At 47.8% G+C, this 26,056-nt stretch overlaps 2 protein-coding genes across 11 annotated transcripts in view; one reads left to right on the top strand and one right to left on the bottom strand.

Annotated features, from left to right (window-relative positions):
• Nucleotides 1-3,825: 3,825 nt before the first annotated feature.
• On the top strand, nucleotides 3,826-11,978 carry B9d1 (B9 domain containing 1). 2 transcript variants are annotated; one of them, XM_021213016.1, is made up of 7 exons: nucleotides 3,826-3,948; nucleotides 5,034-5,102; nucleotides 6,441-6,552; nucleotides 7,846-7,942; nucleotides 8,220-8,282; nucleotides 11,143-11,210; nucleotides 11,576-11,855. In XM_021213016.1, the coding sequence occupies exons 1-7, from the start codon at nucleotides 3,886-3,888 to the stop codon at nucleotides 11,716-11,718; spliced, it is 615 nt and encodes a 204-aa protein (XP_021068675.1). In that variant the 5' UTR covers nucleotides 3,826-3,885; the 3' UTR covers nucleotides 11,719-11,855. The 2 variants fall into 2 exon arrangements, with proteins under 2 accessions (XP_021068675.1, XP_029402358.1); XM_029546498.1 differs by lacking the exon at nucleotides 5,034-5,102 and having other exon boundaries at nucleotides 3,834-3,948; nucleotides 11,576-11,978.
• A 5,585-nt stretch (nucleotides 11,979-17,563) lies between these two features.
• Nucleotides 17,564-26,056, bottom strand: part of Epn2 (epsin 2) — a 62,101-nt gene continuing 53,608 nt past the window's right edge. For 8 of the 9 annotated variants that reach the window (XM_029545849.1, XM_029545850.1, XM_029545855.1 and 5 more), the window contains 4 exons: nucleotides 22,173-22,337; nucleotides 21,550-21,636; nucleotides 20,724-20,939; nucleotides 17,564-18,756 (listed from right to left, as the gene is read on the bottom strand). In XM_029545849.1, the coding sequence (XP_029401709.1) occupies nucleotides 18,467-18,756; nucleotides 20,724-20,939; nucleotides 21,550-21,636; nucleotides 22,173-22,337 (758 nt within the window). In that variant the 3' untranslated portion in view covers nucleotides 17,564-18,466. The remainder of the gene's footprint in view (nucleotides 18,757-20,723; nucleotides 20,940-21,549; nucleotides 21,637-22,172; nucleotides 22,338-26,056) is intronic. The other variant, XM_029545853.1, reaches the window with a different exon arrangement.

Here is a 26,056-nt window from a genome sequence, read left to right on the forward strand (position 1 = left end):
AATTGAACCTGAATTCTCTGGAAGAGCAGCCAGTGCTTTTAACTGAGGCATTTCCCCAAGACTGGCGATTTATAAAGATAAAAGCAATCATGGCATTGGAACTGGAAGTTACATTGGGTGGCCTTACCAGATGAGGCCTCTGGCTGCATCCACTCATGATGATGGTATCATGACAGAAGCATGGTTTGAAGTGGCCACGTAGCAAGGTGGTTGATGTCTCAGGAGAAAGATGCAATCTTTTAAACCCATCCATCTTCAAGACAACTAGCTCACTTCTTTTGTTTGTTTGTTTGTTTGTTTTGTTTTGTTTTGTTTTTGAGACAGGGTTTCTCTGTATAGCCCTGGCTGTCCTGGAACTCACTTTGTAGACCAGGTTGGCCTTGAACTCAGAAGTCCGCCTGCCTCTACCTCCCAAGTGCTGGGATTAAAGGCATGCACCACCACTGTCCGGCCGCCCAGCACTAGCTCACTTCTTAAGACCTTCAAAAACATGTGCTAAATTTCCCATTTTATACATATACTCAGTGTCCTGCTGAGCATATGTAGGATTGAGATCAACCTCAGCAGTGAAGAAAAAACACCACCATAAATGCCCTGCGTGGCCTAATTACCTCATGCCCACTCCACCTGTAGGAGACAAATCATAGCTACACTAGAGATGGATGGCAGGCCTCTGTGTTTGGCTCTGAGGGTGATATTCTCCACCCCAGAACTTTCCTCAGGCTGGTCTTGCTTGCTCTGGGTGTGGGGATATGAGAATATATCTGTTTTCTGTCCTCAGAACCCAGATTTGTGAGGAACAAGATGGTAAGCGTCGTCAGAGCTGTTGTCATGGCAACACACCTCCTTGGTGATTTCTTCCTTTTATCCTTCCTTCCTAGGGAACAGTGTGAGAGGACCCCAGGCACATCCCAAACCCTCTCCTCCCTCCCTCTTCCTGTCCCCTCTTCTTTTGACCACTGTTGACCCAGGCATATTTGGAGATGCCAATACCATGGGATAACCACCAAGACTAGCAACAATGGTTAAGTGGAGCCAAAAACTCTGGGGTCCCTTGCTCTTCCACTAATATCCTCTCCTGGATTCTCTTTAGGGACTCCAGCCCTGCCATGGCTCCAAGTGCCAAGCCTCAGATGCTCTCATAACTCCATTAGGCCTTCAAATCTAACACCACTTGGGTGACTCTTACACTATCAAGTTCAGGTGCTAATATGAGGTACAACCCTGGCCACCTCTGGAACACAGCTTCTGTGTGCTGACTCTCAGGAAACACTTCCCAGGAGATTCCATCTCAGTGACGCTGGACTCTTCTTAATCACAACTAATTTACCTCCAGCTGAGCAGCATCCATTGTCCCAGCAAAGCAAAGGTTTCACTTTAGTGTGTCTGGTCTCTTGCCAATCACAGCTGATTCTTCAGCATCAACTGACCAGACACCACAGATTCATCACACAAAAGGCCCTGTGGAGTCTTTGCTTCCCGCTGGAACATGACAAGCCAGGCCCCTGTCGTCTGCACCGCTCTCAACGTTATCCTCCTCCAGATGAGCTCTCTGAGCTCTCAACACTCAATGGCTCTTCTAACCCAAAGTTCCAAAGTCTGTTTGCAGTCCTCCCCAAAACATGTTCAGGTCTGTCACAGCAATACCCAACTCTCCTGGTACCAACTTGTCTTAGTTAGGGTTACTATTGCTATGATGAAACACAATGACCAAAGCAAGTTGAGAAAGGAAGGATTTATTCGGCTTACACTCCCATCATGGTCATCAACAAAGAAAGTCAGGACATGATCTCTAACAGGGCCAGACGTAGAGGCAGGAACTGATGAAGAGGCCATGGGGTGGAGGGATCTGCTGCTTTTTATTGAAGTTAGAACCATCAGCCTTAGAGCGGACTCAGCTCACAATGGGCTGGGCCCTCCCACATCCATCAGTAATTAGGAAAATGCCCCACAGGCTCTCCTACAGCCCAATCTTAAGGAGGCATTTTCTTAACTGAGACTCCCATCTCTCTGAAGACCCTAGCTTGTGTTAAATTGACATAAAACTAACCAGAACATGTACCAGGCCCTCCAGCAGTCTACAACTGATGGGTCTGAGCCAGGTGATGCCTGCTATTATCTTACCTCTGCAGTGATAAGGCAGCTCTTTGAACAGAATTTTATAGAATGAGGGTTCCTTGATGAAGACTTATGGTTTCACTCATATGCCCAAACCAGGAGCATACGTTATTTCCTGCTATGGATACCTTTAGAAACTAGAAGGGAACATTCTCCTACAGGACAGAAAAGGCCTGAGAGAGTACAGGCACCAGGGATTGAAATTATCCCCAGGTTTGTTTCTTACAGAACTCAGGATCACCAGCCCAGGGTGGCACCATCCACAGTGGGTCTGGCCCTTCTCCACCAATCACTAATTTAAAAAAAATGCTCCACAGGCTTGCAAGCCCAGTCACATGGAGGCTTTTCTCAATCTTGGTTCCCTCCTCTCAGATAACTATGGTTTATGCCAAGTTGACAAAACAAACAAAAAAACAAAACAAAACAAACTAGCCAGCAAAGCCCTCTTCCTAAATGTTTCCTGTTGGTTTAGGACAGAAAAGCCTTATCTAGGGAGTAATTTGGGGATTGAGACGGCTCCCTTTCAGTAGCCTCTATCTTTCCAACTCTTTCAGTAAAGACCAGCAAGTGGCAGCCACCGGCTAGGAGAGAGGGGCCTAGAGCCTCTGCTTGTATGACTCCTGGCTCTAAGCTAAAAGAATTTCTTACATGCTTGCACCTCAGCCCACCTAGAACGCTGTGACCACATGCCTTTCCTCTCCCCCACAGGCGGCTTTGGGAATCCCATCAGCTGACTTCCAAGATGACAGCTAGCATGACCTGGTGTCCATACTGCAGGCTGAGCTCCCTGAAGCATCAACATCTGCATCCGTTCGTTTGTTTCCAGGCTCCCTAATCATTAATGTGCTCTCTAATGTTTCCTTGTCAGTTCTGCGTGGGAAGCCCGCTTCTGCAGCTAAATTACTGTAACGGATATGGCTAGATTACCTTCCAGGTCTGGATTTCAGTCACTTCCTCCAGAAAAGAGATGTGTTCAATTTTATTCATTAAAGAAGTAGTTCCCAAATATTTTGCATTGGCCGGGCAATGAGGACCAGGCACTGAATGCCCCTAGAGTCGAGCTGGGGATCTAAAGGCGGGAGACTCGCATTAAGCCACCTTGAATTGGACAGTGATAGAGTAAGTGCGGTTGAATCCAAGCACTAACAACTGTGTCTACCGAGGAAGGATGCTGGTGGCTTGGGACCAAGCTCTGACATCCCTGAGCTGCCAGTGATTCTCTAAAAATGGCTTCTCATGCAGGACGCCGGACTTGGACAAGTGGAGTCTCCGGGTTTCGATGACAAGAGCCTCATAGGGCTGAAGGGCGCATCCTTCACCTGAGACAATGTGCTGGGTGATGCCCGCTGGACCACTCTGCCCACCAGGCCCTCTAACAATGGTGCCTGTGCCGTCGCTGCGTGTGGCAACAGCGACACCACCTGGAGAGAGGTAACTCTAGCACGTGACTTTCCGCCGGCCTGAGTGCGGGTACTGCTTCTCAACATCCAGCTTTCCAGCCTGCGAACTTCAAGCATGGCCAGACCAGTGAAGTCACACTCTGCGGGTCCGAGGAACTGCCCCTGGGGGTTAGGTTCCGCGCAACGGACCCGGAGGACAGTGCCCAAAGCCATAAAAACTACTGCGTCTGCGCACTCCTACCTTTGAGCGAACGTGTCACCGCTTGGGAAATTTGTCCTAGACGACTTACCATCTGTTTCCAAGACAACCCGGGAGCCTCCTGGCAACAGCGCGCGGCCTGCGCCGGTCTCCCGGCCCTTCCGTGCAATGGCTGCAGCAAGTCCCAGCGTCTTCCTGCTCATGGTCACCGGGCAGGTAGAGAGCGCACAGGTAAGCAGTCGTGGACTCCGCCCGGGGACGATCTGTTCCTCTTCCCCGGGCTCTTCGCTCAGCTCCTAGAAAGCCAAGCCATTGCTCTGAGCGTCTCAAATGGTTAGAAAGGAGAACCAGCATTTGAGAACCTTAGCTCCAGGTAGATAGACCGAACAAGCTTGAGTGAAAACAGACCTCGAGGCGTTCAGCTGGTACCACAGTCACACTATTGGCCTCCGGCTTGGATCCTGTTTCCTAGGTTGAATGGTGGCTTAGGACTAATGGGATTGAAGACTCAGCTGATCCATTTAACAGCTGGGAACTTACGGGAAGGCAGTGGCCAAGGTGGGATTTGACCCGGGTCTGTCTGAGAGACAGAACTTTGCCACATTATTCTTCTGGACTGCTTGTTGAAAATGCCCATTATTCCTACATATTCTGAGGTTTGGCTGAAATGATTTAAGTTCTGCCAAGTCTGAAGTAGTCTGAAGTAGGCGTTCCTGCCTTCCCATTCATTGGTACTGCATCCTCCGTTTGCCTACCTGGGCTGCTTACTCTGGCCACCTTCCTTGGCGTCTGCCCTGGGCCTTCCCTTCTCCGGGGCCCTCAGTTCCAGCCATGTTCTTTGGCCCTGTAACTTCTGGGTTTCATGTGAGCATCATTTCTGTAGAGCTAATTGGTGCCCAGCACTGGAGACACACAGAGGCATGAACCCTGTTCCTTCTTCAGTCTAACAGGATTATCAGATAGACACTGGGTACCCACATGCAGAAATGCCGAGTAGCCAAGCAATGATCCTTAAGCCGGCTAGAGACTGAAGAACTCCCTGAGGGGGAATTCTGAAAGATGGATAAGGGGCCTACCACATGTGGACTCAGACAGACAGACAAAGCAGACCCTGAGCAAAATAACCTTCGGGTATTGGCAAGCTGGGACTAAGCCTGACTTCCTGATTTCCATTCCCTGCCCCCACTGAAATCCATGTTCCCATCCTCAGTCCCAGATGCCTCATGCTCCCAATTCCTGTCCACTGCATCTGCCTAGCTAATGTGTGGGCCCAGTTTGCACTTTCTAGACAGAATCCTGTATAGTTTTTCTCTCAGTTTCCAGAGTATGATGACCTCTACTGCAAGTACTGCTTTGTGTACGGTCAGGACTGGGCCCCAACAGCGGTAAGTTGGACTCACGGGCCTCCTCTAGTGAGAGCTTAGGTGGCTCCTTCTATTTGAGACCCGAGAGCTCTACACTAAGGTCAGAGATGACCTAAACACTGTGTTTGTTTGGGGGAAAGCTAGTTTATAGAATACAGCCACTTCTGGGTTCACTGGTGTACCCCTGGAGTCTGTGTTGGTGGCACTGAGAGGGACAAGCAGCAGCCTAACCAGGCAGGCCCTGGAGAACCACCTGCCAGTGGCTTTGGACAGCATCAGTCAATACCCCACCTGAAAACAAAACATGGCCCCTTCTCGGGCAGCAGAAAACAACCAGGAGCCAGGACAAAGTGAAGGATCTCTTCTTAAGGTTTTTAGGAGTCTTTTACCACAGGAAGCGGCGGCAGTGCAGACCACTACGCTACCATTCTTTACAGTAGTTTAAAAAGAGGAAGCCAGCCAAACAGGATAGCGTATGCCTGTAATCTAGCACAGAAGGCTGAGGCAGGAGCATGTCTAGGAACTCAAAGGTCAAGCTGGGCTACATATAGAATACCAAACAAATGGAAAAAAATAAAAGTAAAAGCCCAACTTCTCTGAGCCCAAGTTTCTTCATTTGTACCACAGGCATGTTAATATTTTTTGGTTTTTCTGATACTTGCTTTTTTTAAAAAAGATGTTTCAATATATATTAGAGATTAATTCCATTTTAAATTATGTGTATGTATATCTGTGTATGGGTATGAATGCAAGTGGCTATGAAGGCCACAGGTCAAATCCTCTAGAGCTGTAATGATAGGATGTTGTGAGCTGCCAAAGGGGCTGGAGAAATGACTGAGCAGTTAGAATGCGTCCTTTTTTTTTTCTTTTTGGTTTTTTCGAGACAGGGTTTCTCTTTATAGCCCTGGTTGTCCTGGGACTCACTCTGTAGACTAGGCTGGCCTTAAACTCAGAAATCCGCCTGCCTCTGCCTCCCAAGTGCTGGGATTAAAGGCGTGCGCCACCAATGCCGAGCCCTAGAATTCGTACTTTTGCATTAGTCCTCTGAGAGTAACCAATGTCAGACAGAAGTCCACATCTTGTAGAGAGATATCTGTTCTTGTTAAGGAGACACTAAGTAGGATACATTCTGGTCTGTTAGCCAAAGACAAGTGGAATGAAGAGGGAGTGGATCAGGAGCTAGAGTATACAAGTAACTGGGAGAGCAGAATCTAGACCAAGGCATTGTGGGTAAATATTTAAAGGGAGAGTGGAAACAAGCAACACAGAACTTGAGTGACCGCCCCGCCTTGCCTACTCAGATAGAGAGTTGTGGGTCCCTGGAACTCAGACCAGCTCTCTCTGTCTGTGTCCACACAGGGTCTGGAGGAGGGGATCTCACAGATAGCATCCAAGAGCCGAGATGTACGGCGAGCGCTGGTGTGGAACTTCCCCATCGACGTGACCTTTAAAAGTACCAACCCCTTTGGCTGTGAGTCTGTGGGCCATGCTGGAAGGGGGAGATCTTCTGCCGCATCTGCCACCATTCTCCTTCTTTAGGCTGCCCTGCCAGTGTCTGAGTTTGTGCCCCAGCTTTTGATGCACTCAACATCTGCCTTGTTAACTGCAGTTTGCACATGGGGCCTGCAGTGCTGCAGCCACCTGGCTGGAGGGTCTGACCCCAAGTTGTCCAGCTTCCCATTGTAGTGCTCCAGTCAGCTCCAGTGTCTGCTCATCCTGTACTAGAGGGCCCACTTCTGAGCCTTCTGTTCGTGTTCTGGTCGAAGCTTTCCCCTCATCCTTAGCCACCCTTCTAATCCGAGTCCTTGCAAAGCTAGCAAAACAAGCAGAACAATGGAGGTCAACCAGGACAGGCTAAGGTTGATCTGCCAAGGTTAGCAAGTTTGAAGTCTAGTGGCAGTTCAGAGTACAGTGTACTGTAGTACTGAACAGAGACCTGCCTGCCCGAGTCTTCCTGAGCACATACCCAACAGAGACCAGTTCTCAGAAGAGTACAGTGTGACAAGAGCCTGTGAGTGACTGATCTGAGACTTACTGCAACAGTTCTCAAAGGAACAGCTCATGTGCCCACAATCACAGTTAATTGCAGTATATAGATGGTGATGGTCAGGTATTTAGCACTGAGAATGAATAAGCCACTATACAGGAACTATCTGAGTAACTCCCAGGTTACCTTTGGTGGCAGAATATTAGTGTGAAAGGCACAGATTTCTTTATCCTTTACTGAGCACCACCTGTGGTTGATACTATTCGAAGGCTTTTAGACACAAGAAAGGTCATGAGAGAAAAGGTTGAACTTGTCTGAGGCCGTTCAACAGTAACTACAGAGCCAGCTTCCAGGCCTTACCTGTCATTTAGAGTAGCAGATAGTAGATCTGTCTGCTACACATAGAGAGGGCAGACACCTTAGTAGGCCTGACCAGATGTGAAAAGGAAGCACTTGGAAACGTCAGTATGTTAAGGAAAAAATACCTGGAAGGCCATGATTTCCCACAGGGAAAACCACATGCTTCAATCAGTGAGGAAGCAGGGGCTCAGGGTTGGCAGAGGGCCTCCACAGGACTTCCTGTGTCTACTAAATGTTCTGGCTCTATCTTCCCAGCTGTGAGCAGGGGTATGGAGAGCACTTCCAGGGCACCAGCAGCAGGGTTCCCAGGGCTTTGGCCATCATTCTCTTGAATGTCTGTTCCAGACTTGAGCTAGGCACACCACTTACTACTTCTCTTCCCTGGTTTTCCTACATACCAACCTTGTCCTCCCCAAGGGCCACAGATTGTACTCAGTGTCTACGGGCCGGACGTGTTTGGGAATGATGTCGTCCGAGGCTATGGAGCTGTGCATGTGCCCCTCTCTCCCGGACGGTAGGTGCCCACTCCACCCTGGCCACTGGCCTGCAGTGTGCCCGACTAAGCAGGCAAACCTTGAGTACAGCAGCTTTAGACGCAGGCTCTCTGACTTGGGCAAGTTATGTTCAGGGGCCTGGGTGGCCTGGGTAGTCCTGCACCTTGGAAAAGACTCACATAGGTAGGTGATGTGTACTGCTGGAGGTAGTGAGTGTAAAAAGAAGCAAGTCCTGTGTAAAGCCACACACCCTGATCTATTCCTCAGCACATCTCTGTATGAAAACATCTGTTTCAGGCACAAAAGGACCATCCCCATGTTTGTGCCAGAGTCTACATCCACACTACAGAAGTTCACAAGGTAGGTCTTCTGCTCACTCTTGATCCAATAGGCCAGCACCCTCCACTCTCTCGAGACCTGGAAACCTCACAGGTCTTTAGGTTGCTATGACTAGAGACAGATGGAAACAGGGATGCAGGCAGGTGCCACTGCTGAGTCCTTGTACTTCTTTGGCCACTTTCTGGTAGCTTAAGGCTGTAAGGCTTTCTTCTGTGCCCTGCCAATCTCTGCCACATGGAAAGCAGCATGAGACAAATGCCTTAAGGTGGTCACAGGGACACTAGATCAGGAGTCCTTCATTCATTGCCCCCAGAGACAAGGGCAGCCATCATGAGCAATCTGGGAACCGTGTTCACACGTAGGGCCCAGTGACCTCTTTGCAGGCCCTGAGGAAGACTTAGAGTTAGGAGCAGCCGGTGGCCAGGACATGACAGTAAGAAGGTTGCACATAACAGGACAGAAACCTTGGGGATGCCTTGGAGGAAAGGTATACCCTTTGCCACATCCAAGTAGGAATTAGAAGGGCTGCTAGCCCAGCTCTACTGCATGCTACCTCTGCTCCCGTTGGTTGACATGGATGAGAAGAAAATGAAGGGCCACTGGGTTCCCAGGCAGCAGCCAGTAAGCAGCTTCTTGTAAGCCAGTATCAGGCAGAGGGTCCTGGTCAGAGTCCTGATAGGGAGAGAGCTCAACTGAGGAAGCCATCTGAAGTCTGTACAGGGAAGGGACAACGTTCACCATTGGCTCCAGCCTTAAGATTCAGATTCCCATTGCCACTAAAATACCCTCTAGGAGTTCTCAAGTAGGAAAGGGCTTCTTAGATGTACCTGGGGCAGCATCGCCTGGAAGAGATACTACCGACCGTAGGGACTGAAGTAGTGGTCAGGCCATGTTAGTGGGCTTAGACAGTCCAGCAGCCGTAGGAGAAGGGCGTTTTGAGAGGGCTGAAGAAAGGTTGTGGACTTCAAGAAGAAAGACTTATGGCTGGCTGCCTTGACAGTGCCTTGCCTTTTACCTATGTGGATAACCCAGGATAATTTCTACCCTGCAGTCACCTTCCCAGTGTCTCTGGTCCTTGCTCACTATTCCTAAGGTTGTTACTCAGACCTCTGCAGTCTATCCAATCCAGTCTTTACAAAGTCTTAGGGTGGTGTCGCTGCTGGAAGCTGCTGTGGCTTACCCTCTGCACTTGGGAGTCTCTTGAGCCAGGATGGCAGTAGCCTCTCCCTTGCTTCCTTCCTTCCTTCCCATTCATCTGCCCTTGGATTTTTGAGCCCACTAGGTTCTGCTCTGTTTCAGCCCTTGCCTGGAACAAAAGAAAGGAAGACAGACAGACAGACAGACAGACAGACAGACAGACAGAAATGTAGGGCTGGAGAGATGGTTCAGTGGTTAAGGGCACTGTTTTTCCAGATGTCCTAAGTTCAATTCACAGCAACCACATGGTGGCTCACAAGCATCTGTCATGGGATCTGATGCCCTCTTCTGGTGTGTCTAAAGACAGCTACAGTATACTCATAAATAAAATAACTAAATGTAAAAAAGGTTTTTTTTAAAAAAAAAAAAAAGAAAGAAATGTATAGAGAACATTGTGGAACACCGCCACCAGCATTCTGGTGTGCCTGAGGAGGTAGGACTTTGTCTTCTTTCTGGGCAGTTTGTAGCAGGCTTTCTGGTAACCATGACTGTAGAAGAGAACTGGACATATGGTGATGATGGGATTGCTCTCTGAGACTCCTCATAGTACTCAGGTGAGTGCACTTTGAACTTTGCTGTATGATGGGGAAAGAGGAGAGAGACACCCACTCATCTAGTTTCTTCTAGAGTGCTTAGCTGTAGGAACCCTGGCTTCTTTACTTAGGTTGTCTGAACTCTTCTCCTCCTCCTGGGGCCCCCTCAGGAACTCCTACCCAGCAGTCTAACAGGGCTGCTGAGGTCTAGCCTGGAAGCCCAAGAATCTAGCCATACCCTCAGCATAGCTGTAGATAGTAGGAGTGTAGTCATGGTTACCAGAAAGCCTGCCACAAACTGCCCAGGGAGAAGACAAAGTCCTACCTCCTCCAACAGGATGCTGGTGGCGTTGTCCCACAGCCTAAGTTGCTGTGCTTAGACTAACCCTGTATGCTCCAAGCCCATGGTCTCCACCAAAACGCTGGGTCTGTTCCATGTCATAGAGGCATGGGTGGGGTCCAGGATCTGAAGTTTGGGTGCAGTAGGATTATGAATTACAAGACATTTGTAGGGGTGCTTCTTACTTTGCCAGCTAGGGCCTGGGGGCTGACTTAGCTATGTGAGACTTTTAAGTCAGATGACTTGTCGTTATCCAAGCCATCCAGGGCCAGATCCTCCCCAGAAGAGTAATGTTTTATGTGGCAGGTGATGGGGTGCCTTCACTTCATATAGTCTCATGAGGTAGGTGCTATTATTATCTTATAGTAGACAAACAGGTTCAGTGATGGGGCGTAGCTTGTTCTGGATCCCATATAAGGAGGCAAAGCTTGGGAAGCTGGATCTGGCCCTTCTTGGGATTAGTCTGAGGAGATTAAGGGTCACACTGTTTTGCTTCCACTCTTCTGACCCACCTGTTTCTTTTGGGGGTTTCCATGGGTTTGGGTTGTACTATTTGCCCCACATCTCCTTCAACATTCATCCTTGGTTTAAAACCACAGAAGACTTGGCTGGGCAGGCTGGACGCTCCTTGGAGCATCTGGCGTAAGCACTGCTAGAACTGTTGGCAATGGACCCTTCAGATAGATAGGTGTCCTAGCACCTAGAGGAGGGGTTGTAGGAGAAACGCTCCCTTAAGCCTGGAACACTCTGGCTCAGTGTCTGAAGTCAGCAAGTCCCAAGTGCTCCTCACCATGTTTTCTTATGTTCTCAGCTGGTTCATGGGACGGCGACCGGAGTACACAGACCCCAAGGTGGTGGCCCAGGGTGAAGGCCGGGAAGGTAAGTCTGATGCTCCCAACTGTAACTGAAGGGTTGAGATGGGCTTCCAACCCCCAGGAGCCCAGAAAACAGATTGTGTAAAGGTCAGGGAGCTTCCTGACAACTGGGACCTAGTAATATACAAGACACCCAAAGTATTTTCTTTTTTTTTTTTTTTTTTTTGGTTTTTCGAGACAGGGTTTCTCTGTATAGCTCTGGCTGTCCTGGAACTCACTTGGTAGACCAGGCTGGCCTCGAACTCAGAAATCCGCCTGCCTCTGCCTCCCAAAGTATTTTCTAGACCACCACTTACACAAGGGCTTCAGCCGGTGGTTTGCCATGTCTGTCCCAGTCAAATCCAGCTAATGCTTAGCTTCTGTCCCCAGTGACTCGTGTTCGCTCTCAGGGATTTGTTACCCTCCTCTTCAATGTGGTGACCAAGGACATGAAGAAGCTGGGCTATGATACTGGGCCTGTGGACACACAAGGAGTCCTGGGTCCCAGCCTGCCACAGGGCAACCCACAATAAAAATCAGCCCTTCTGTCCACCACTATGGACCAGATGCCCTACAGCCCACACACAACCAAGGACATGCCAACCAGGCTGGGAAATGGGGGAGCTAAAGATAGTTTTCTATAATAAAGTGTCACTTTTTTTTCAGAGGTTCTGGGGCCTTCATTTCTTGATTAGCACCTAACAGGAATAGGCCTGGGGCCCAACAGGATATACCCCAGTAGGACGCCATGGTCAGTGGAAGCCTCTCCAGAATTGTAAGCAGCTTGCACAGAGCTGACACCCACCCCTTCACCACCTCAGCATTCCTTTCTAAAGCTTGTCCTCCTCAGCAGCAGAAAGTCAGAAGTCACTTGTTCCATGGCTGCCACTATGACTGTACATTGTTAGCAGAATCCGCAACAAGTACCGCCTGGGCACCTGCCTTCCACCCTCCATTCCTATTCCCCACTCTCATCCTAATTCTCATGTGCTGCAGGACCCTGAGGATAGGGCAAGAGCCATCCCAGACAGGAGGCTGTACCACCAGTGTGGGTTTCGGGCAAGCTCTGCAACCTAGCAGCACCCTGGCATCTATGGGAAAGCAACTGGGCCTCTAGTTTTTTCCATGTATGTTGGTAGGGGCGACATATAAACTAACATGTAGTCAAACTACACAACTGCTGGTCTCACCAAAGAGCTTGCTGTGAAGTGGTCGTCTGCAGCTGTTCTTGTGAAGATCTTCCACAGCCTCCACCCTTGCAGCAGTCTACACCCCACAGTTCAGCAACATCATCGCCCAAGGGTCTCTCTCTCATGCAGCCTTCCTCTTGCCATTCAAGATCTCCTGCAGCCTGGTGATCTTTCTATACACTAGCACTCACGGGTGCCATCTGTACACACTCCACTTTCTGTGTGTCCGTCCTTTCTACATACTAGCTCAGTAGAGTCTCATCTGCCATAGTGTACTTTTAATTCACCAAGACCCCAGAGCCTCACTTTGCTCAAAGTCCCCATGTATTCATCGGGCTACTCCCTCGTGCTAACACTACCTTTAGACCTCAGCACATCTGTAGCCACAACATCAAATACCTCCTCTTATCCTAGAGATGCTACCATACACCAATTCCCTTCACTCTTGTCTTTCCCCAGGTATCACATTCACAAGGAGTGGCCCCTTCCTTTCTCTCTGCTCAGCCTTCACTAAGCTCTTGGGGCAGGAGAGTCATTTGTCCCTCTGCATCTCACCTCATTCCACTGCAGGTCTCTTGCCCTAACACCCATGCCACCTGGCTTTTTGACCTCAGAATTTGACCCTTTCCAGTCCATCTCCAGCCTCATTTACCAAAAGCTTTGAGGTGGTGGACAGCCCTCCTGTAGGCAAATGTCCCTTTCTCTAATACTATGAAGGCATTTAAAAACAAAAAAGTTGAAGTGACTTTGCAATGAATAACATAACCACCATCTAAAGTATATGGACATTTTCCTGCATTCAGGATTCCATATCTGCAGGTTCCACATCCAAGGTTCCAGGGCCATAAACCAAACATCTACAGAAATGTGCAGTCTCTGGTCACCATCCCTTGATCATAACAAGCATGTATTATTTTCTTTGTGTTTGGTATTTGTCATCTAGAGATAACGTAAACTACAGGAGGACATGGGCAACCACTATGCAAACACTACACATTTATACAGGGTACTTTAGTGTCTTCCTTTTAGTGCCCCAGCAGGGTTCTAACCCCCCAGGACACCAAAGGACATATATTTGCATTTTCACATTACTGCACCTCTCCTCTCCTCCAGTCTACCCTGGACTTAGCAAACCCCTTGCTGTAGACTGCAGGATGCTCCTAGCCACTACTCGGTTTTATTAATCTTTCCAATGAGCATTTACAAACAACAAGGTTCATCTAAGTCTGTGCTGTATGAATGGTTTCAATGAATACATACCCCAACTCCAGTCAAGGCACAGAAAGGTATCATTACCTAAGAGCCTCTTGCATGTCTGCCAGTCAAGGTGAGAAACCATGCCTGGGCAAACTTTGGAGGCCAATGGCTGGTGCATGTCTGGATGTGGGATTATACTAGACATTTCTATTAAGACACATGACACCTAGGTTTATCATTTACTTATTGTCACAGTTGTAGATACAAGACTGTTCACTTTTTCCTAATCAAACCATTAGACTGCATTTCCTAGGCCTCTTGTGTCACAATGTTAAACTTACAAAATGCTGAAAGGTTGTTCACCACAAACCTCCAGAGTTGTCCTTGCTCTTGTCCATGGAGCCCTTAGAGGCCCACACTGAAGGCAGCAGCATAAGAGAACAGTGTAGTGTCAGATTCCAGCCAGAAGGGGCACTTCAAGAACACCCCTTCATTTTGTGGAGGAATTCTATTATGTCCTATCCTGAACAGAAAGAGAGGCAGTGGGACTTATTTCTGTATGGACTCTTGACAAAGAAACTGTTACAAGGAACGAGCTTATGCTGTGACTGAAAATCAGAAACTATGGTATGTGGCTCAGACTCCCCAGCAGGGTAGCAGGCAGGAAGAGTGCAGAACATACACTGAACAGCGGAGAGCCACTGGCAGAGCTCAAGGTAGGCTCCGTGGCTGAACAAGAGCTCTGAGGAGGATATGGCAGAAAAGCAAAGTTTGGGGCCAGTCTGCAAACGAAGAAAGGAACGGAAACAAAGAAAGCTTAGATAGATAGATAGATAGATAGATAGATAGATAGATAGATAGATAGATAGATAGATAGATAGATAGATAGATAGATAGATAGATAGGTAGGTAGGTAGATAGGTAGACAGATAGATAAATTAGGAAAGGGCTGAGAGACAGCTCAGCAGAGAGGACTGGATGCTTTTCTATTAGACCTGGATTTGACTATATCCTAGCAACCACATGGTAGCTCATGGCTGTCAGTAACAGCTGTCAGTCTGAGGGGATCCAATGGCATCTTCTGGCCTCCAAGGGTGGCAGACATGCACATAGCATAGACATACATTCAAACAAAACACTCACACACAATAAAATAATTTAAAAAGGGACTCTAAAACCCAAATATAAGACTGAAAATTAAAACAAAAACACCTAGTGTTTTAATAAAGAACAAACGAAGAGCCAGACATGGTGGCACGCGCCTTTAATTCCAGCACCTGGAGGCAGAGGCAGGCAGATCTCTGAGTTCAAGGCTAACCTGGTCTACAAAGAGAGTTCAGGACAGCCAGTGCTGTTACAAAGAGAAAGCCTGTCTCAAAAAAGTAAAAAATAAATAAAAAAAGAAAAAAAAAAAGAAAAAAAGCAGTATGTGTCAATGGAGCTTACAGAAGCAAAGAGCTCACAGCCCGCTCAAGTTCTAAGGGAAGTAGCCTCCGGTAAGGGTTTCTGTTGCTTAATAAACACCGTGACCAAAAGCAAGGTGGAGAGGAAAGGGCTTAGTGGCTTACAGTTCCACACCACAGACCGTCATTGAAGTAAGTGTGGGCCATTGAGGAGTGCCACTTACTGGCTTTCTCCTCATGGCTTGCTCAGCCTGCTTTGTTACAGCAACAGGAACCACCAGCCTAGGGACAGGCACCATCTACAATGGGCTGGGCACTTCCCTACTAATTACCAAATAAGAAACTGCCCTACAGGCCTGCCCAATCCTATGAAGACATTTTCTCAGTTGAAGCTTCATCTCCCAATGACTCTAGCTTGTGACAAGTTAACATAAAATTTAGCCAGCACAAAACCACAGGATCCACGAGCTTGGGATTCAGGACAAGTCCTGGCTGGCAATATCTGTGCAGGCAAAAAGCTGGCTCCTGGCTGCTCAAAGGGTGGGCTTCCTGCAGAGCCGAGCTTGAGGCTATCCCAGACCCTTTCTGGTGCTGGAAGGCTTCCAGTGCCACCCTCACACTGTTTGTTTATAGCAGTGTCACTTGCCCTGCTGCTCTGCCTCCATAAGCCCTCAACTCTCAGCTGAACACAGAAAAAACCAATCAGACCTTTTGGTCTGAGAGGTAAAACTGAAGGCCTTGGTGGCCAGAGGGCTACCTGTAACACTAACTGGTAACCTGCTAATCAAACCTACCTCCTACTATCCAGGACACAGAAGATAATGTGCTCAACTGACAGAGAAATCCTGCCTGTGTAGAGGGTGGAGAGGTGCAGGTACTGATGAACAGCGATGTGGAAGCATATATAAATGAACCCTTGCCTTCCCAAGTTGCTTTGGTCATGGTGCTTCATCATAGGGAGCTTAGTAGTAACCCTAAGACAGAAGTGGATGGGAAACCACTAAAGCATGCTGAGAACTGGCTTCAGAACTGATAGCCATCTGGGCTACCATTTGCCCAGCACAACCGTCACACAGACCATGGCAATGTCCATCAAAAGCAGACCCGAGCCTGAGCCTGTCCTTGAGCCTGAGTGCAGACCAAGCTGCTTCCCTAGACAGCCCTGCCACATCTTGTCCCACTGGATGGTTAAAGACAGGATAGTGAAAGGACACAGCCAAAACCCACATCATGATACAAATGATAAATTATATTTATACAGTAAATAAGTATCAACAGTCAACACAAATCCAAAACCACCCACCAGCCCTGGGACTGAGAAACAGCTGGGTGACTTCCTTCAGGGTATTCATCAGGAAGGGCATGGTGGCACGTGTGCAACACACATGGCAGTGGCCAGCGGCTTCATGATCAGTGCAGCGGGTAACAGGGACATGCGCTGGATGGCCTGTTGAAGGAGGAGCCCAGTGGCTACTGGGATGGGGCCCCAGTCAGATGGGCTCTTGTCTTCTGGAGTAGAATCACAGGCCCACAGCAGGCAGTTCTGGCCCTAGCCTATACAATCTGAAGGAAGCACAATCTGGACTGGTGCCTGGCCTCCCATCCTGCAGTGTCTCCATCTCTCCCAGGTAGGAGCCCAGCCATCAGCCTTCCTGAATAGCAGAGCCCAAAACTTTCCCTAGGCCTCTGGTCCTGGGTGGAATGGGTGGTTAGGAAGGGCCCTTGGCTTGCGGGGCCTAGGAGCAGCACGTAGACTCAGACCCAGGAGGGGCTTAANTGGGGTCCTCTCTCAAACAGGAACCACTGAGTCAACTGTGTGGGTGTTGAGGGCCAAAAGTGTCTCTGGATGCACAGAGGAGCTGGCAGGTGGCTGGGTGTCCTTGAAGTTTAAGGTTAGAAGTACATATTGCAGGAAGGACACAAACTGCCAGGACCAAGAAGGGGCAGTCCTTTCTCTGAAGAAACGCAAGTCTGTGGCCTCTAATTCAAGATTTAATACTTTTCTTAACGGTGAGTAGTGAGGACAGCAGGAGATAAAGGGTAGATCAGTGCACTCTGTTAAATCTATGCCACGTTTTCATCTCCAAAATAGGATGTGGTTACTTTCTGGTCAGCAGCCTGAGTTGGAGCTGGCAGNCAGACAAATCTGGGTCAGTCTCTGTCATGACTCGGGGATGTCAGGGACCATCCCTGGTGACCTCTGAGCCCACAAGTGTAGAATCACCCCCATTTTCACACAATCTCATTAACCTGAGCATGATGGTGGGGCAGCCAGGCACGTTTCTGGTCTGCAGTAAATGAAGTCCCTGGCAATCCCTGCACTCCAGGTACAGAAAAAGGGATTAGTTGATAAAAATGGGCAAGTCACAATCATGCGGTTTTCCTTTTAACCTTAAGATGCCAATATACTAGTAGCAAAAAGCCTCTCCAATCTCAGCCAAAATGCTGCAGAGTCAACTGACTGGTAATTCATCAAAAGAGCTGAAGAAAGGAAAAAGGCAACTAGAGGCTCCGGGGTCTGTTATTGTTGGAAGTTTTTGTTTTGTTTTAATAAAATTCTTTTTGTGTAATCAAATTTCGTTTTTCCCCCTATAAAGAATTTGCTTAGTTTTCTATAAGGCATATTTTTGTCATCCAAATATCTCTTCTTTTAAAGTTTTCTTACAGTTAAAACCATAAATAAGAGAAATTAGACCACTAAAATAATACATGCCAAGACCTTAATTCAGCCAGACTTGGTCAATTCTATCAAAACTAGACAGTTAAATAAGAACCACGTTATAAAAATATTAGCCAAAAAAAGACTATTAGATAATTTTGCAAACTCAAATATGAAACTGTACTCAACAAACTGTGCAAACGTGCACAAGCACAGAGCCACAGGGCAGGGTCGCGCTCCAGTCAGCTTAAAGCTCCACACTGGTAGGAGTGTTCATCTTGGACTCACATTGAGTCAAAGGAAATTAAAATATCCACAACCACTTCCCAACAGTCAGTGTCAAGTGGGGCCAGAGCTTCACCTTGTCCACACCCTGAAGATAACTGGGGGTGGGGCGCACACACAATGTGGCTGCCCAAGTTCTGGGCTAGACAGCATCCCAGAATCTTGAGCAACACTGGTAACACCTTTCCAGACCTCAGTAGTGCTAAGTAAGCACTTAGGGGGAAGAGACAGAGGGGCCCGAGTAGGACAGTGAGGCCACCCTACCTGCAGCCTGAAGGTCTGGATTGTAACAACCACCCTTTCACCAGGAAGCTGGACCTGAAGCTCTAATACCCCTACCACCATATTCTCAGCCACTACACAAAACAGAGTGAGTTCCCACTTGACGTCCTTGGGCTCAGCACTCTGGGTGCTCGCTCAGGCAAGCCCCTCCCGGGCACCCTGGGTGCTCACTCAGGCAAGTCCCTCCCGGGCACCCTGGGTGTTCACTCAGGCAAGTCCCTCCCGGGCACCCTGGGTGCTCACTCAGGCAAGCCCCTCCCGGGCACTAAAGAAGGAAAGGGTTTGTTGTGCCCGCTGACTGAGCTGCTGATGGGGGAATGCCCACACTGCCTACCACGTTCATTGCTGTAGGGCCCAGTGGTGTCAATGAGGAGCCACTGGCCCCCACTGATGAGTGTGGAGCTACTGAGGTCATGGGAGCCACAGGCTCCACCCCTGGACCAGACCCAAAGGATGCACTGCTTCCCAGGACAGGGCTTCCCCGGAGCTGGTTCAGTGTCAGCGGCTGAGGCTGGTTGACCTGGAAGGGGTTGACAGGGGCTGGAGCGGCAGCACCTGGTAAAAGAGCAAGAACACAGGATGAGCCATTGGAAGACACTATCTCATCAGGACAAGTGTACAAACCCAGACTCCTGCCTACACTTTTGGCATTCCAGAAGTGATCTGAAGGGCAGAGCTGTGTTTCTGTAGGGTACAGTCTCCAGGAAACACTGGCAAACATCTACAGACTGCTAAAGCCAAGAAGACTATCAGTGTGAGGAGTGTGGAACCAGTCCAGGGCTACACAAATAAACTAGGCAGAGCCAAGAGTGCACAGGCTTGGATATTCCAGCTCCTCTGAAGAGTGGGTGCCCAGGATGTTGCCAGCTACCCTGCTCCCTCATTCTGTCTCCCAGTTGTAGTTTCAGGTGCCTAGGAAAGGCCAAGCAGTAGCCCAGGCCACATATACTGGTACCAGGAAGACTTGAGAAGGCCTGCTGCTGAGAAGTTAGTCAGCCCAGGCTCACTCAGCTTCTTTAAACCTTACTCAACCAAAAGGCTTTTCTACCTGTTGTGAAACAGCTGGTGGGTCTTGCCAGGATACATGGAATGCTGTCAGTAAGTCCTTCTGAGGTTATCAGGCACCACTTACCATCATGGTCTGCTCGTCAAGGGGCACCATGACAAAGAGGAAGCTACTATACTCTGACCCACTGCAGGGATTATTTCTACCAGGACCATTATGTGTTCTGATGTAACCCTAGGTTCAAAGGGGCTGTGTAGTCCCTACTCAGGAATGATAGATCCAGGTCTAACCATGTTGCTCAGATATCTGCCAAAACTTCCTCCATCTGGCTATGGTCCCTAAAGTTCATGACAGGTTTGTAAGCAAGGCCCACCACAGTGCTAGACCCCCCTGACAGCTCAAGGACTCTGGCACTGGGCACAAGAGTCTCTTGGGCAAGAATGGGAACCAATCTAGTTGAGGTCCCAGGTCCTGTCCAGCTCCAGCCACAGGGCAACCTTTCTCGCCTTCAACCATTAGGACCCTCAGAGTGGGATGGAATCTAGAAATTCCAGTCATTTTTGCCCACAGGCCCTAAACCTCAGCTTTTAGAGATCATATTCCTCTGCCAAGATCTGTAGGAACAGAGAAGTCAAGTCCTCTAATCCCCTGAAAAACAGAGCCAAGCTGGAGTTGACACTGCTGAAGATACATTTCAACTCTTCAGGGACCTAAATCTGAAAGAATCCATGCAAAGCAAAGGAAAGAGGGATGTACAAGATGAAGAGCTCAGCTGCGGGGATGTGGAAAAAGGAGGAGGACGTGCAAGCAGAGTGGATCATAGCCTAGGAGTGAGTAAAGTAATCCCCAGAGTGGGTCAGAGTACAGTAGCTTCCTCTTTGTCATGGTGCCCCTTGACGAGCAGACCATGATGGTAAGTGGTGCCTGATAACCTCAGAAGGACTTACTGACAGCATCTTTACTGTCAAAATCTTGCAGATGGTTATTTAGCTCAATATAGCTGAGGTGCGACTTACATGGAGAGACATTGGGGAGGGGGGCAAAAAACAAAACAAAACACATGGGTAGAAGAGGGTAGAAATGAACTGGGAGGTTAGAGGTCAGAGCTAGGCCGTAGGGAACACAAGTACTAGGTTAAATGATTGGGCCAGTGCAGTACCTGAACATGCTGTGTAGAAACCTGTGCCAGGCATTATAACAGGGGCCCTTCAGCCTCAAGGGGTGGCTCATGCTAAAGGGCTAAGGTAGTACTTGTATACAAGTGACACAAACAGGGTAGCAAACAGCCTTCGCTAGACCCAAATCTAGTTAGTACTAGTAATATCTAAGGCGTGTTCCTCTCCAGGAAGAGGTTTCTTCCCTAACCTCAGCATCAGGCATAGAGACAAAGAGCAATGTGAAGTTCCTGGGGCTCTGCCTCTTCCCACTCACAGGCCAGCAGTCCTTGAGAGGGGAAAAAGGGCTAGAGGCCAGCCATGGATAGCACAGCCATTGATAAAACTCAGCACATGCCTACCTGGTGCCAGGAAGGGATTGAGGGACTGAGCTGGTGGAGCAGGCTTAGTCACCAATGAGTCCAGGTTCACCAGGGCTGCATTGGGACCTAGGAAGGACTCAGGTGTTTTCCGGGCACTGCTAGGCTTGCTTGAGGCAGAAGTCAAGGATTGAGACTCAAAGAGGTCAGGGCTCGTGGTTCTGCTGTCCTGGGGTGGCACTGAGGCCCCTGACTCAGCTGCAAAACAGGGACAAGGTAAGTTGTCTTCTCACCATTGTGTATACTATTGTAAACAGTATATAAAGACACACACAAACTAAAACTACTAAATAAATACATGAACAAATAAAATACAATTAAAAAGCATTAAGTGGACAAGCAAGATTCACCCAAGTATACATAGTAATATTATCTTCCAGGAATATTAAGATGTTATTTGGGGTTGGTGGCAAAGCACAGATGTGTACTTGTTCACATTCACTTTCTAGTTTCATTCTCTCAATATTCTTTCTGAATTCTTGTTAAGATGTAAAACTCTTGGGTCAGTGAGATATCTCAATAGATAAAAGCCTGAAGTTCTGAGTTCAAATACCAAAATCCTCCCCACCCCCCATGGAGACGACAGGGGAAAGAAACACACACACACACACACACACACACACACACACACACACGGGCACGCACACGGGCACGCACACAAACATGCATGCACACACATGCGCGCACACACACGGGCACGCACACAAGCATGCATGCACACACACAAAGTTGAAAAAGCATGTTACTTCAAAAATCAACTAGGTGGTCAAATGCACAAAATGTTAGATTAAAAACCATCTATATCTACCTGGCTTTTTTGAAGTTCGAAGGTTGTCAAATTCAGAAAAATCATCTTTAACTGTACCGTTGAAATTACTGAAGAGCTCAAAGGACCCTGAGGGGACATACAAGCTGGTGACTGAAAGCATCTCTTTCCACTCCCCAACACAACAGGTACCCAATCTGTATGGGGATAATGGGTTAACACAAGCCATAGGGGCTTTTCTCCCAAGTACTCCACATCACGGTGTTAAACTTGGGCCCAAGCTTCAGTCACCTGCTAAACTGGGAAGGCAGCAGGTGGGATCAGAGAACACGCGTGCCTCCCACTACCTCCACCATACTACTCCAAATGTAGTAAGGGCTGACAGTGTAGGAAATACGTGTTGTTCTGGACATTGGGATGAGTCTGTGGGAAATGTCCCCAAGGAGTCCTGAGGTCAGTCTGCCACCCAAAAAGGAGACCAGAACTCACTTTTGGGACCCAATGCAGCACCACCTCTCTCAACTATGGGTATACATAAGAGCCTGTGATGCCTGCTCCCATCTGGGATGGGTACAGAAGTGGTCAGTCAGCCAGCTACTGCCAGTGCACCAGGAGGGAGGAAGAAGTAGTGAGGCTGCAGGAACCAAGCTGAGCAAAGTGATCACCTGAGGCAGAACTGGGCTTAGCAGCTCCCCAGGCATCTGTTGTCTTTCCAGCATTGGAGGCAGGCTGCTGTGAGGCTGCCCAAGGGTCTGAGTTCTTAGGGACAGACTGTGTGCTGGCTGTGGTAGGTACTCCCCAGGGGTCCACAGAAGCAGCTGGCTTGGTACCTGCAGAAGTCAGAGTCAAAATTCAGAACAGAGGCTGGAGAGTGTTAAAAGAGTTTCTACTGCTTTTGCAGAGGACCAGGGTTTGGTTCAAAGCACTCACAACAGCATGCTCACAACAGTCTTTAACTTCAGTTCCAAGGGATTTGACATTCTCTGGCCTTTTCAGGCATATGCAACCAAAAATGGTACACATAAACTCACATAGCCTCACGCATGTACACAGACCACACCAGTAAGAACAGGCAAAGTTAAGAGTCCATAGGCTGCCAGAGAAAAATGCCTGGAGACAGTCTTCAGGGCAAGTGCACTGAGAGCAAAGCTAAAGGCCTTCTGAACATTCTCATCACACCAGGGGCTCCCAGGGGTTCCCCAAACTGAATGAAACTATAAGGAACATGTCTACTTCCCCTATATGCAGGCCCCACCCTAGACATGAAGTTTGGCAACCCCCATTCGACTGCTTGGCTCTCCAGAGGTGTCCTCCCATCTGCCTTGGTTGGGCCCTGCTCTCAAGTGGTTGAGTATCAAGGAAAGAAAGTAAGAGAATAGGTAGGTGCTCATCACCAGCTTTAGAGTAGAACACTTCCAAACTTTGAGCAACAAAGGTTAGTCGACTTAGTGTGTCACAACTGCCTTTCACAAGGATGGGACAGGGCTGGTGGGACAAGTCAGCAGGAAAGGGGCTTCCAGTCAAGCCTGATGATGTGAATTCCAACCTCAGGGTTCACATGATAGAACAGACTTCCATGACCTGTCCTCTGACTTCTACACATGAACACCCAACACGCACTCACATACACGCACTCACTCACACGGGGGGGGGGGGCAGTCAACCCTGTGTGTAGATTTTTCAATTACTATGTGAAAATATGAAACAAATCATCCCTTCTGTAGAAGACAAGAAATGTTTAAACATTGCTCCATTCCCAGGTCCACTGCAAATTGTCCTGAACCCTGAGCCATTTAATGCACCTCATGCTTTACCTTTAGTTTATCACACCTTGAAACAAATGCAGGATAGCTATGCCAGATTTCCGAATTTATTATACAAATCAGGTAAAGGGTGTGTGTGTGTGTGTGTGTGTGTGTGTGTGTAGTGTTCATTCTTTGGTAACTAGCTTTATTTACTACATATTTTATCTGCGGACTTAGCCTTTGTTGACATGTAGCTGCAATCTATGAAAAAGCTCACAACTAACTACTATGATAGACCCTGGGTATGCTTTGTGTGGCTGCCTATTCTTGTATCACATCCCTTTGTTCCGTGCACACAATGACAACTGTTGGGCCACAGGTCCCTGCATTTTCAGCAAGTAATGCCAGAACTGTTTCCACGCTGGCTCTAATAGTTTACAACCCTCTAAGAAGGTCCTATCATCCTGGAAGTTGCCTCAAACTTTCTGATGTAACCTAGTTTTTCCATTTGTGCCAAAGTGGTGCATATGAAGTCTATTTTGCAATCGTTTTATGTTGACTTGCTCCCTAATAGACATGTGTATCCTTTACACCCTCCTCCCATAAGGTCTATGTCTTTCATCAAGCATCCTCTAGGGTTCTCTCTGCCTGACTAACCGCAGCAGCAAGAGTCACGGTGCCCATTCATTCCATCTCAGTCAGATCTTCAGCTGGGTATTACTGGGCTCCTTAGTCTCTTGCACTGGCCTACTTACTGACTCCTCCACAATGTTAAACATCTTCACACATATTATGATAATGATCCTTTTCTCCCCTCAAAACAGTCTTGCATACCTCAGGCTCACAGGCCTCAAACTCACTATGTAGCTGAGGTGACCTTGAACTTCTTTTTTGTTATTGTTTTCCTATTTCGGTTATCTGAGACAGGGTTTCTCTGTGTACCTCTGGCTGTCCTGGAATTCACTATGTAAATCCGCCTGCCTCTGCCTCCAAGGGATAACCACACATTTGTTTTCATTGTTAGTAGGCCCACTTCTAAGGAATTGGTTCTAACAGAGGAATTTCCACAATATACTATTAAAAAAAATTCCTGGCTTACATTTCTTTCCAATAAATCAATATTCCTAAGTGGCCTTTGCCTAAAATAGTTAAACCCATACTGTCTAGTTTAGTATCAAGTTTACCTTAAGTCTCCAGAAACAACCAGGAAGTTCTTATTTTCTGTTCCTTTAAAGGAATTTAGTTAGATGTTTCTGAATAATAATAATAGAATTTACCTATAAAACTCTCTGGGTGAAGCCGGGCCTGGTGGCGCAGGCCTTTAATCCCAGCACTCGGGAGGCAGAGGCAGGCGGATTTCTGAGTTCAAGGCCAGCCTGGTCTACCAAGTGAGTTCCAGGACAGCCAGAGCTATACAGAGAAACCCTGTCTCGAAAAACCAAAAAAAAAAAAAAAAACCAAACTCTCTGGGTGGAGTTAGAGAAAAAAGTTAAGTACTCTTTCCATTCTTCTCATGGTAATTAATAAGCCCTCTTGTATTATCTGCCTTTAGAAAGGAAGACAGGGAGCCATGTGACCCAGGTAGACCGCCACAGCCCTTAAACTGTTTTTTTGTTGTTTTATATTTCAAAACAGGGTTTCTCTGTGTAACTCTGGCTATTCTGGAACTCACTTTGCAGACCAGGCTGAGCACAAGAGATCCTCCTGCCTCTGCCTCCCAAGTGCTGGAATCAAAGGTATACACCGCCCTCCCAGCTGTAACAATGTTTTAGTATTAACAAAAAGATAATTAATATCAAATATGCATTTTAAAACTACAGTCGTTGGGCGTGGTGACTCACACCTTTAATCCCAGCACTTGGGAGGCAGAGGCAGGCAAATTCCTGAGTTCAAGGTCAGCCTGGTCTACAAAGTTGAGTTCCAGGACAGCCAGGGCTACACAGAGAAACCCTGTCTCGAAAAACCCTGCCTGACCTTAAACTGTAAGACAGAGCAATTGTGTAAAAAAAAAAAAAAAAAAAAATCGAAAAAAAAAAAAAAAAAAAAAACTACAGTCAAATCTAATGTGAAAAATATTTCTGCCTCTACTGTTACTATTACTACTTATTTTATAAATACTAATAAAGTGCTGTGATTAAAGGAATGTCAATACCACCACCTGGTGCTTCCAAATTTCAAACATGTTTCCACAATTATCTTCAGAACACAAGACAATTTTTTAGGACTGGCTACCTAGGTAGAGACTATGGTTTCCTGCAAGCACACTAAAGTTACTACCATTGCCCTCAGTTCTGGCACGGTCCAGTTCCTTCCCTGGACACAGTCTTGCTTTGCTCAAATGGGGTACCTAGATAAGCTGCCTAAACAATAACTTTTATAATGTTCTCTGGCTCATTATCTCCTTCAAAAATGAACTCTTCAGGAACCCCAAAAGATGTGAGCTAGTGGAGATAGTCACACAGCTTCCATGCTTAGCCTGGCCACTGACTCCCTATGCTCCTTGGACACACCAAAGAAACTCTCTGCCTTCTGTCACGGACCCCACTGAACTCTTGCCCTGGTCACTCTGGAATCCTCCACTTACCACTCATCTAACCAAAGGCCTTTTCTGGGATTGAATTCTCTATGGTAAAAGAGTGGGCAATTGCAGCCTCAATTCTAGCCATGGAGGACACCCAGGAAGACTGTGACAACTAGGATGTATCAGGGCTCAGAGAATAGGAGCTTGTCAATCTTAGGAAGCTAAGGACTGTTCTTTGAGATCTGAAAAGGACTCCATTCCCCTGGACCACTCCTGTGAAGTA

Source organism: Mus pahari, chromosome 14, assembly GCF_900095145.1.
Source record: "Mus pahari chromosome 14, PAHARI_EIJ_v1.1, whole genome shotgun sequence".
NCBI classification, from domain to species: Eukaryota; Metazoa; Chordata; class Mammalia; order Rodentia; family Muridae; genus Mus; species Mus pahari.